This window comes from Alosa sapidissima, chromosome 24 (assembly GCF_018492685.1).
Source record: "Alosa sapidissima isolate fAloSap1 chromosome 24, fAloSap1.pri, whole genome shotgun sequence".
Taxonomy (NCBI): Eukaryota; Metazoa; Chordata; class Actinopteri; order Clupeiformes; family Clupeidae; genus Alosa; species Alosa sapidissima.
Window position 1 is genome coordinate 20436271 of NC_055980.1, and position 12280 is coordinate 20448550.

A 12280-nucleotide genomic window follows, 5' to 3' on the forward strand; every position below is an offset into this window, starting at 1 on the left:
ATGAGAAAAGCCCTGCTCCATTATGATTTGTAAATAAGACAGGGGATTGTGAAGGACTAACACATTATTATGATGCAAGTCTTTGTCTGGCCTAGGGAGAACAGAACAAACAATAAAGCTGATTATTCTATGGATGCAAATGAAGGTATTCTGTTAGGTCTGTCAGCTAGGTCACATCTAAATTTAAAACTATAACACACACACACACAGAGAGAGAGAGAGAGAGGCCTAGAGGCTGACTTAAAAATAAAACACAAAATGGCAATAGGTTATTGTAGGCCTAATACCATTTTTAAGATGATAAATTGTGAGTGAGTGTGTGTGTGTGTGTGTGTGCATGACAGAAACAGAGTGCAGAGTTAGAGAGAGAGAAAGAAAGAAAGGGAGAGAGAGCGAGAGAGAGCTACATGACTTTGAAATTCACAATCCGCATTCAAATGACGACACCAGGGAGTATGCATCTCACAGCAAGTGACTGACTTTGCTAATTATTCTGATAAGTGATAAGATCACACGTGCGCGTTGCCCTTGTTGTGACTGAGGACATGTAGCCTAAACTTAACATTTAAAACTAAGCCTGAAGGAGAGGAGAGGCAAAATAAAGGAACGTTGTGTCCTGACAAAGAAACGTGAGGTCACCTTCTAGCCTAGGCTACAACACTATATACATTGCCTGTGGTCGCCCATCACTAATAGCAGATGAACGATTCAATAATATTGGACTGCCAAGTCCTTAGTCCTACTGTATCACTGCTATAAAACGTGTGACCACACAAAGATCTAACAATGTTTTTGTTGACTTTAAACTGGTGTGCCACAAGCGTCATTCCATTAAACCATTTAGCAACAAGAGTAACAAAACGTGTGTTTATGGTAGCCTACCTTGTCTTTATCAAGTTGCTCCAGCAGCATAAATCAGGTGGCTATATCCAGTTTCTCATACAACTCATAAGTTTGTCAGAAGTTTCACCGGTCAAAACTGAACACACCCCGCCGGTCCGTGGGCGGGGCCACGGCTTCTGCAGGTGCGTCCCAAAGGTTGACACGGGGCTGTACGGGAAAGCGTGTCCAGGAGACAACGTGGCTGACACCGCGCCTTGAGTCATAAATTAATGCTTGCCTTGCGTCATACAAAGAAAATGGCATTGCTTGTTCTAGACTTTTTGTCACTGACTCACCGTCAACTCCATCAAGGTAACCTACTCAAATGTAGTCTTTGAAAGATTCAGCTCGTGTTAGAATTATATGATTAATGTGTATCCTATCCTAGGATATGATGTATGTATCAATTAATGCACATTTCTAAATGTTATAAACTACTTATATTATATATTAATATACTTATATATTAACTGATCTTTGACTTTTGCACTGGGCATGTTAAAGTATTGTCCAAATGTTCATTGAAATAAAACATATATTTTGTATTAAAGATGTAGCTGAGTGAAATCTCTGCATCAAATGACTCAAAACTGAACACAGCAAACTGGCAGCGTTATAACAATGCCCCTACTTCTAATTGTCATTTGACCTTGTTCTGCATTATATGCACCCTACTTCAGGACATGTTGTAAGTCAGGCAACCATGGCGACTAGCAGTTCCTCAAGTGATGTAATAGAATGGGAAATCATGACACACACAGACGTGCTTTCGTTGTCAGTCTACTTTATCGTCACCACACCACACTTCTCTCTAGAACATTCCTTCATTGTATGACTGAAATTTTGGTGCCTTCATTGAAAAGAATATCAGGAGACTCAGTGGGCGACAGTCTACTCTTTACTGAGGGGGGTAAAGAGTTGACGTTGGAATCATCTTGTATACAGAAAGTCTCACTGGCCGTTGTAGGCCCTGATGCGTCATCCATACACAAGACATGCCCACACTTCCCTAGTCTGTTAGGTCAAACATTTGTAATAAAACAAAAGAAAGAAAGAGAAAAAATGTAAATATTAAACACAAAAACGAGGATGTAACATTTCTTTTTCGTAAAGAGCAATGGTTGTAGCCTGTGGATGTTGCTGGTTTTCTTGTAATAACATTCTTTTACAGACAACCAAAACTGCTGGAATGGCGAGCTGGCCTGCTTAATACCGTAACGTTTTGAAATCCGCCTCCGCTCAGTGTCCTTTGCTTTCAGACTAACACACAACAGCTGACACTGAAATGTTCTCAGTTCCAATTTGTTATACAGATTCAAGTCACATACTATATCTCTTTGTTTTTCAAAATTTGGGAAATGACCATGGAGTGACATTTGCGTGATGTTTTTTGGAATTTTTAATTGGAACCAAATCGAGATAGGGAAATGGGGGGGGGGGGGGGAGGTTAGGGGTTGGTGTGGGGCAAGGTAGTAACATAGATGCCCCCATTGCTGTGCTGTGCTGGTTGGTCTCTCTCAGATGAAACAAAACAAAACAAAAACAAAAACAAAGCAAACAAACAAACAAAGGTAGTGTAGATGTGAGAGTTACCGCCCTGCATGTTAGAATTACGGTGACAAAACTTCAGTGGAAGCAAATGGGGAAAAACAGAAAGCTCACCGCTTGCATGATTTTCAGGCTATGCAAAGAATGATCAAGGATGATAAATAACTTTCTTTCACATCTTGCTTCCAACCTGATACAGGTTACCCATGGAGATCTTTCTACCTTGACATTAAGTGGGGCCTATTTCCGAATAAACACCACAGGAACACAACATAAACAACAGCCAATGCGTTTATAAATGCAAACCACTATCCATGCAACCTGCACACCAATGACATAAGTTAAGCACTGTACGGATCTGGAGAGAAGCCCAGCATTAGTTTTGCATCCTGGGTCTTTCTTTGCCTTATGAAAACCATGCTTACAGAGATAGAGGGAGGAGGAGGATAGCTGGGATTGGGTCGGGCCAACCGTGCATCGGGCCAGTTTGGGGTGGAGGTGGGGGGGTGGGGGTCGGGGGTTACGGAGGTGTTCCACACGAGGAGAGGAAGTGTTTCAAAGGCACGCCAGGGCCACTCCCACTCCCAGTCCCAGCTAACAGACACAGGCATAGCCTTCCCGCACAAACACACACACAGTCATAATAAACATACATCCTCAGGTCTGAAACACACACACACACACACACACACAATTATGTGCACCACAGCCAGACTGACTGTACACTGGAGATCAATGGGAGCTGATGGGTTTGAGAGCAAAGGAAATGGTATGGCCAGTCAGGGCTTGAGCAAGTGCTGCATACACACACGCACACACGCATACTTACACACATGCACACAAAGAAACTCATGCATACACACACTCATACATACATACATACATACATACAAAGAGACAAACAGACTAATGGAATGGCTCATTTCTGGTTCTTGAGCTGATTGGAGAGCCAGTCCAGGCCTTCGTAGAGGCCATCTCCGCTGGTAGCACAGGTGGCCTGGATGTACCAGTTGCGGTGGCGGAGCGCGTGCAGCCCCAGCTTGTCTGTAATCTCCGCCGCGTTCATGGCGTTCGGCAGGTCCTACAACAACAACAACACGTTTATTTCAAGCCCTGTTTCACCTTCTTATTATAATGCTTTATCCTCCAAGGCCAACACAGGTATTTATCATAAAGGTATTGTGGAATATTGTGTTTTTTACATGTGCAAGAGTGACAGTGTGGTGGATCCTGATCTTGTTACCTGTTTGTTAGCGAAAACAAGCAGCACAGCATCACGCAACTCGTCCTCAGCCAACATTCTCGTCAGCTCCTCCCGTGCCTCATTCACTCGCTCTCTGTCGTTGCTGTCAACCACGAAAATAAGCCCTGGATTGAAAGAAAGCACAATGAGAACTGTCAAAACTAGAGCAAGGAATTATGAAGTATGATATTGAACATTCAATTATTACAGGAGAAGAAATGATAAACAGGTAATGGCAAAGGTATCTTTAGCTCTGGGACGCGTTTCCCAAAACCATAGTTGCTAACTAAGTTAGCAACTTTGTTGGTTTCAATGCAATTTCCCCATTGTCAACCAACTAAGTTGCTAACAGGTTAGCAACTATGGTTTTGGGAAACGCGCCCCTGAGCGTCTACTAACCTTGAGTATTCTGGAAGTAGTGGCGCCAAAGAGGCCGGATTTTGTCCTGCCCACCGACGTCCCACACTGTAAAACTGATGTTCTTGTATTCTACTGTTTCTACGTTGAAACCTGGGGGACAGAAATGGAGAAATTATGAGGTGAGAGGAGCACAAAAGGCAACGCTGTCGTCAACAACAACTCCCATCAGGTATGCTATGCACACATTGAAAAAAATTAAATTACGTGATTGATAAATTCACATATTCAAAGCTCCTATCTGAGACAGAAAAGTACCAACCGATTGTTGGAATGGTGGTGACAATCTCTCCCAGTTTAAGTTTGTAAAGGATGGTAGTCTTTCCTGCTGCGTCCAACCCGACCATCAAAATTCTCATTTCCTTCTTGCCAAACAGGCCTTTGAAGAGATTCGCGAATATATTTCCCATCTTGACAACTGAGGAAGAGAAAGGATATGAGATTATTTTATCTCCCAAAACAATTTCCAACATAATGTTACATTTCACACTGGATTTTACTAAGCTGTCAAACATCATTACGATAGATGTAAACACAATAGTAACCGCTAATGTTAACGTGTCCAATTATCCCTCTTGACGCAGGGACACTAATGTCATCAAATCAACGGTTCTGCATGATAACATTTACAAACAGAGAGTTACAGACGTTAACCTTGGACGACAAGTCTAGACTTTGTCACCTGACTGCTCCCTACACGTTACGGCCATTCAAAGTTAATCCACCATATGTTGGTCACTAAGGCTATCAGGAAGCGCAGGCCGAAATGGCTAACATTAAACCTAGCTAGGATTTTCCAACAATCAGCTGGGCTAAAGTTTAGCACTAGCAACAGTGTTAATCATTTCATGACACTACACATCCATTGCTTACGAATGTGAATGTGTCCATGAGCCAATCGTATTAGTATGAAAGAAATTGGTGGCTATATTCGTTTTCATACATTAGCTAACCAAATGCTAACGTCATCCACCCTGCAAAGTTTTCTTCTAGAGTTTTAGCAAGGGAGGCTAACGCTAAATAGCCTGCTTGCTATGTGGCTGATGTGGAACTATCCTACATCTGCTCTGGGATGAACACATCTTACAACAATAAAGCTTGACATTAACAACCATCATCAAGATCACAATTTCTACCGATAGTGATGTCTGAAGGAGAGTTTTCAACTTGACATTCGAGTCTCATTATAGCAATCGTTAAACACCACCCTAAGCTTCCTAGATAGCCAGCTAACTAGAATGGCTACCTTGGTTGCTAACCACTTCAGTGCCATTCTAGAGCCAGTACTAGCCAACGTTAGCTGACTGGTGTCGCGTTATATGCGGCGAGCAGTTTTGAAGACTATTGAAAAGATAACGACCGAATTTCACTAACGGCATACATTGAATTTATACTAATAACTGTCTGGATAAACAGTATAGCATATATAGCATATGAATCACCTTTAAATTGCGGCTTCTCGACTCTTCTGTTTCACCGCTAATTTCTCTGTCACTTCAAAATGGCGTACCGCACAACTCAGAAGAAACCGGTCTTGTAAACTCCGCCCATAATACCCAATCACCCAATCCAAGGATGACTAATGACTTCTCTGCACCAATCAGACAATCGAAGAGGGGGAATGTCCCTCCTTTTCAAAACATTATCCAACCGCATGCCGTTAGATGGAGTGACATATATCCCGGAAATATCCCATCATCCCATCGAAAACAAAACGCGTTTTAGGCTGCCATGTTTGTTCAACGCTGCGGACTGTTGTAAAAGGAATTGGCGTATTTCTTGTCAAAATCCAAAGGATTACAACACATTTCACTGTAAAGAAGTTAGTGTAAGTAAAAGTAAATATGTCCGACTTCATAGACAGTGAGGCTGAAGAGTCGGAGGAAGAGTTTGAGGAGAAAGACTTAAAACCTCGAAAGACTCAGAAATTCACAGAGGATGATGAGGAGGAGGAAGAAGAGAATGCAGAGGATCAGGATGAGCGTGGAAACTTGCGCGGGCTCATCAACGACGACGACGACGATGATGATGAAGAAGAAGAACCAAGAGGTAGTGTTGCAGGCAGTGGCAGCGGCAGCGATTCAGGTGAAGAAGTCCGTCGCCGTAAGAAACGTACTTATGATGATTACTTGGACGAAGATGACCTCGATCTTATCGAAGAGAACTTGGGTGTCAAAGTTAAGAGAAGAAAAAAGAGGTTTGAACGTCTTAGAAACATGGACGATGACGAAGAGGATGATGAGAAGGATTTGATTGCTGATGAAATCTTCACTGGTGATGGAGACGGTGATGGGGAGGTTGAAGACGGAGAGACAGTGGATGTGCAGTTGGCTCATGCAGGTGAGGAAGAGGAGGAGGAAGATGAGGAATCAGACATTGATGACTTTATAGTGGATGATGACGGCCAGCCACTGAGAAAGAAAAAAGGCAAGAAATTCTCGGGCTATACAGATGCGGCCCTACAGGAAGCCCAGGAGATCTTTGGTGGCGATTTTGACTACTCTGACTTTGATGCTGAGCCTTTTGACCAGGGTGAAGAGGAGGAGGATGATCAGGAGGATGAGGCCTGGGACAGGCCTAAAAAGCAGGTAAAGAGGAAAACGGGTCGCCGCAGCATCTTTGATGTCTATGAGCCCAGTGAGTTGGAGAGCAGTCACATGACAGACCAGGACAATGAGATCCGAAGCACAGACATGCCAGAGAGATTCCAGCTGCGTACCATTCCTGTGAAGCCCGCTGAGGATGATGAGCTAGAGGAGGAGGCAGAGTGGATCTTCAGAAATGCCTTCTCCAACTCCACCATCTCAATGCAAGACAGCACAGACTACCTGAACCCTGGCTCAAACCCCACTTTCAGTTACAAACAGCCCCAGACTGTCAGCAAGATTAAAGAGGCCCTGAACTTCATGAGGAACCAGCACTTTGAGGTACCCTTCATTGCATTCTACAGAAAAGAGTATGTGGAGCCGGAGCTAAACATTAACGCATTGTGGAAAGTCTGGCAGTGGGATGCAAAGTGGACTCACCTGAGAACGCGTAAAGAGAATCTAACCCGGCTCTTCAATAAAATGCAGTCATATCAGTTTGAGCAAATTTCTGCCGATCCTGATAAGCCACTGGCAGATGCTGTCCGCCCACTGGACACTGCAGACCTGACAAGACTTAAAGACGTCCAATCCTTTGACGAACTCAGAGATGTTTACCAACACTTCCAACTGTATTATGGGCAGGACATCCCTAGGATGCAGAATGCAGCCAAAACTGTTAAGAAAAAAATAACAAAGATTAAGAAAATCATTACTGATGAGGACGGTGAGGAAGAGGAGGAGGAGGAGGAGATAGAGGAGGAGGAAGAACACAAGGGCCCAGTGTTAAAGATGGCCTCCCGCAGAGACATGTACAGCATTTGTCAAAGAGTTGGTCTCGACGGACTCGCCAAGAAATTCGGTCTGACACCTGAGCAGTTCGGTGAGAACTTGCGTGACAGCTACCAGCGGCACGAGACAGAGCAGTTCCCCGCTGAGCCCCTGGAGTTGGCCAAAGACTACGTCTGCGGCCAGTTCAGCACACCAGAGGCAGTGCTGGAAGCCGCACGCTACATGGTAGCCCTCCAGATCGCCCGCGAGCCTCTAGTCAGGCATGTGATCAGGCAGACCTTCCAGGAGAGGGCAAAGATCAACATCAAACCCAGCAAAAAGGGCAAAAAGGACATAGATGAGGCACACTATGCCTACGCTTTCAAATACCTAAAAAACAAGCCTGTGAAAGAGTTAACTGGAGAACAGTTTCTGAAAATGTGCCAGGCTGAGGAAGAAGGCCTGCTCACCATGGACATCAACATTGACTTAATGGGCGTCAGTGGCTACGGCGGCGACCCGACCTACTTTGACGAGATCAAGCAGTTCTACTACAGAGACGAGTTCAGCCACCAGGTGCAGGAGTGGAACAAGCAGCGTGCCATGGCCATCGAACAGGCCCTGAAGCAGTTCCTGTACCCGCAGATGACCAAAGAGCTGAAGTTCAAGCTCATCACAGAGGCCAAGGACCACATCGTCCGGTCGTGCTGCAAGAAGCTGTGCAACTGGCTGAAAGTGGCGCCCTATCGTCCCGAGCAGCAGATGGAGGAGGACGACGACCTGATGGACGAGACGCAGGGCAAGGGCATCCGGGTGTTGGGGGTGGCCTACGCCGGCGGCAGGGACAACCCGGTGTTCTGCTGTCTCATCAACGGAGAGGGAGAGGTGATCGACTTCCTGCGCCTGCCCAACTTCCTGAAGAGGAGGAACGCCTGGAACGAGGACGAGAGGGAGAAGAAGCTGAACGACATCGAGACTCTGAAAAAGTTCCTCCTCAGCAAGAAGCCGCACGTCGTGGCCGTCGCCGCGGAGAACCGCGACTCGCAGATGGTGTTGGAGGACATCAAGCGCACGCTGCAGGAACTTGAACAGGACTCCTCTCTGCCTGCGGTCGGGGTGGAGCTCGTGAACAACGACCTGGCAACGCTTTACATGAACAGCAAGAAATCCGAGGCGGACTTCCGTGACTACCCCCCGCTTTTGCGACAGGCGGTGTCCGTGGCCAGGCAGATTCAGGACCCCCTGGTGGAGTTCGCCCAGGTGTGCAGCAGCGACGAGGACATCCTCTGCCTCAAGCTGCACCCCCTTCAGGAGCAGGTGGACAAGGACGAGCTCCTGACAGCTCTGTACCGCGAGTTCATCAACCGGGTGAACGAAGTGGGCGTGGACGTGAACCGCGCCATCGCTCACCCGTACACGCAGAGCCTGGTGCAGTACATCTGCGGCCTGGGCACAAGGAAGGGCTCCCACCTTCTCAAGATCCTGAAGCAGAACAACACGCGACTGGAGAACCGCACCCAGCTGGTCACCATGTGCCACATGGGTCCCAAGGTCTTCATCAACTGCGCCGGCTTCATCAAGATCGACACGGCCTCGCTGGGCGACAGCACTGACTCCTACATCGAGGTGCTGGACGGCTCGCGCGTCCACCCTGAGACCTACGAGTGGGCGCGCAAGATGGCCGTGGACGCCCTGGAGTACGACGAGTCGGCGGAGGACGCCAACCCAGCGGGCGCACTGGAGGAGATCCTGGACAATCCAGAGCGGCTCAAAGACCTCGATCTGGACGCCTTCGCCGAAGAGTTGGAGCGCCAGGGCTACGGCAACAAGGGCATCACCCTTTACGACATCCGCGCCGAGCTCAGCTGCAGGTACAAGGACCTGCGGGCGCAGTACCGGTCGCCCAACTCCGAGCAGGTGTTCAACATGCTGACCAAAGAGACGCCGGAGAGCTTCTACATCGGCAAGCTCATCACCTGTGTGGTGACTGGTATCGCTCACCGACGCCCGCAGGGCGAGAGCTACGACCAGGCCATCCGCAACGACGAGACGGGCCTGTGGCAGTGCCCATTCTGTCGCCAGGACAACTTCCCTGAACTCAGCGAGGTGTGGAACCACTTCGACAGCGGCTCCTGCCCCGGCCAGGCCATCGGCGTGCGCTCGCGCATGGACAACGGCGTCATGGGCTTCATCCCGACAAAATTCCTCAGCGACAAGGTCGTAAAGCACCCCGAGGAGCGGGTCAAGGTCGGGATGACCGTGCACTGCCGCATCATGAAAATCGACATCGAGAAGTTTAGCGTGGACCTCACCTGCCGCACGTCCGACCTGATGGACAAGAACAACGAGTGGAAGCTGCACAAGGACGTCTACTACGACTTCGACGCCGAGACCGAAGAGGCGAAGCGAGACGAGGAGCTCAAGAAGAAGAACCAAAGGACCACCTACATCCGGCGCGTCATCGCTCACCCGTCCTTCCACAACATCAACTTCAAGCAGGCCGAGAAAATGATGGAGTCCATGGACCAGGGCGACATGGTGTTCCGGCCGAGCAGCAAGGGCGAGAGCCACCTCACGCTCACCTGGAAGATCAGCGACGGCATCTTCCAGCACGTGGACGTGCGCGAGGAGGGCAAAGAGAACGCCTTCAGCCTGGGCCACAAGCTGTGGATCAACAACGAGGAGTACGAGGACTTGGACGAGATCACGGCCAGGTTCGTCCAGCCCATGGCGGCGTTCGCCCGCGAGCTGCTCTACCACAAGTACTTTCAGGAGTGCGAGGGCGGCAACAGGAAGAAGATGGAGGAAATCCTGGTCAAGTCGAAGCGAGAGAAGCCGACGTTCATCCCTTACTACATCTCCGCTTGCAAAGAGCTGCCGGGCAAGTTCCTCCTCGGCTACCAGCCACGGGGCAAGCCGCGGATCGAATACGTCTCCATCACCCCCGACGGCTTCCGCTACCGCTCGCGCGTCTTCCCCACCGTCAACGGCCTCTTCCGCTGGTTCAAGGACCACTACCACGAACCCGTGCCCGGCGTCACCCCGAGCAGCGGCAGCCGGACGCAGACGCCAGCCTCGGTCAACGCCACACCGGCCAACATCAACATCGCCGATCTGACGCGGGCGGTAAGCGCCCTGCCGCCCAACATGACCTCGCAGATGTTCAACGCCATCGCAGCGGTCAAGGCCCAGGGCCAGAACCCCAACACGACCCCGGCCCAGTGGGGCTCCAGCCAGTACGCCTACAGCGGCGGCGGAGGCAGCACGGGTGGCGGCGGCGGCAGCAGCAGCGCCTACCACGTCTTCGCCACGCCGCAGCAGCCCATGGCCACGCCCAACTACCCGATGACGTCGCCCAGCTACATGGCGGGCTTCATCACGCCCGAGATCCAGGCGGTGCCCACGCCGCGCTACCCGGGCGCCACGCCGCAGTCGTCCTACGGCGACCACGCCTCGTCCAAGTCGTCCTCGTCGTCCCACAGCCGCTCGTCGCACCACCACCACCACCATCAGCAGCCGCCGCCGCAGCAACAGTCGTCGTCGTCGCAGCAACAGCAGGCGCAGCAGGCGCCACCGCAGCCCAAGCAGAGCAACACGGCGGTGGACTGGGCCAAGATGGCCGAGCAGTGGCGGCAGGAGAAGGAGGCCGAGCAGCGCAAGCAGAAGACGCCACGCATGACACCGCGCCCCTCGCCCAGCCCAATGATAGAAAGCACGCCCATGTCCATCGCCGGCGACGCCACGCCCCTGCTGGATGAAACAGACCAGTAGAGGTGGAGGGTGAGGGTCACCCCAACACCGACAGCAACACACAACGCCCCCCCGACACCATCCACACCCCAAAAACTCATTCCCTCCCTCTTTCCCCCTCTCCCTTTGGTCTGCAGTGGCTTCTCATCCCTTTAATGCTCCCATCCCTCATCCGTGCTGAAACAAAGGACTAATTGGGATTAAAGCATAACAATAGTATTTTTACAAATGTTTTCAGTCATATGTGTGTCAACATACTACTAAAAGCCTCTGTGTCGGCTTGTCCAGCTTTATGAATGAAGCCTAGTTAAGTATTCAGTTTTTGATTTTAGTTTGTTTTCTTCTTTTTCTTTCTGTTTGTTTTTGGTGGAAGGACAACGTCCAGACAAACTACCAACACCCGTGACATGCTGACTTGAAGAGAAAATACCAGTTACATTGCTTTTTTTTTTTGTTGTTGTTGTTGTAAGGTTAAATCTGAGATATTTTCAACACTGTGACCGACAGCATTTTAATCCAACAGCAGGCATGCCTAAAGTTGAGTTCAAAAAAGGAAGAAAAGAAAAAAAAAATATGGCAATGATGTTAATGTCGTAATAATGATGGCATCACAATGCTTTCAGGTATCCTCTGGCAACAGTGTCTATTCTGATAGGTAGCCCTTTTGTGATGCAGCTGTTTTTCTTTTTGTATTATTATTCTTAATTCATTTCAGGACTTATGGAATTTTAAATTCAGTTACTCTTCTGTAACTTAGGAATTGAATTTGTCCTACAATAAATCAAATTGATATACAGTTATTGATGTATTTATGTTATTTAAATATTAAGTGATTATTTTATTGTATTGATGGGAGGAGTACAATATTGGACAGTCATTTTTAAAATGTGATCTAACAGCAGATATTAAACATAATCACTCAGAATTAATACAGGTCAGCACTGCAAGAAGCATGCCATGTTTGCCACTCAGTTAAGAATATTTGTGTTTATTTGAGTATTCCAAGGTCTAGAAGGCAGAGGCACAATTGTTGTGATTTTGAATAATTTACTGCAATAATCTGCAGACAATGATTTCATTGTTC

The 12280-nt window shown here is 48.3% G+C and overlaps 3 protein-coding genes across 5 annotated transcripts in view; 1 reads left to right on the forward strand and 2 right to left on the reverse strand.

Moving 5' to 3' along the window:
• grb7 (growth factor receptor bound protein 7) overlaps positions 1–12280 on the reverse strand; it is a 29502-nt gene that overhangs the window by 14677 nt on the left and 2545 nt on the right. Inside the window, exons 1-2 of one of the 3 annotated variants that reach the window (XM_042082735.1) lie at positions 883–1243; positions 232–235 (exon numbers count right to left, since the gene is read on the reverse strand). The exons of 1 other annotated variant lie outside the window; for it this stretch is intronic. The gene's annotated coding sequence lies outside the window, so the exon portion shown is untranslated. Of the gene's footprint in view, positions 1–231; positions 236–882; positions 1244–12280 lie in introns of those variants that run through there. One more of the 3 variants, XM_042082734.1, reaches the window with a different exon arrangement.
• Positions 1650–5669, reverse strand: arf2b (ADP-ribosylation factor 2b). Its single transcript, XM_042082752.1, has 5 exons — positions 5533–5669; positions 4353–4508; positions 4073–4183; positions 3674–3798; positions 1650–3511 (listed from the first exon to the last, which is right to left on the reverse strand). Exons 2-5 carry the CDS (start codon positions 4498–4500, stop codon positions 3350–3352), a joined length of 546 nt encoding a protein of 181 aa, XP_041938686.1. The 5' UTR covers positions 4501–4508; positions 5533–5669; the 3' UTR covers positions 1650–3349.
• supt6h (SPT6 homolog, histone chaperone and transcription elongation factor) lies at positions 5790–11996 on the forward strand. Its single transcript, XM_042082721.1, has one exon. It carries the CDS (start codon positions 5935–5937, stop codon positions 11215–11217), a length of 5283 nt encoding a protein of 1760 aa, XP_041938655.1. The 5' UTR covers positions 5790–5934; the 3' UTR covers positions 11218–11996.

What these genes read in the sequence shown, in the direction of transcription:
- arf2b (XM_042082752.1), bottom strand. Translation starts at nt 4,500, where the DNA reads ATGGGAAATATATTCGCGAATCTCTTCAAAGGCCTGTTTGGCAAGAAG. An exon ending in CTACTTCCAGAATACTCAAG is followed by an intron (nt 3,799 to 4,072) that starts GTTAGTAGACGC and finishes CTTTCAATCCAG; the next exon opens with GGCTTATTTTCGTGGTTGAC. An exon ending in TTGTTTTCGCTAACAAACAG is followed by an intron (nt 3,512 to 3,673) that starts GTAACAAGATCA and finishes TTGTTGTTGTAG; the next exon opens with GACCTGCCGAACGCCATGAA.
- supt6h (XM_042082721.1), top strand. Translation starts at nt 5,935, where the DNA reads ATGTCCGACTTCATAGACAGTGAGGCTGAAGAGTCGGAGGAAGAGTTT.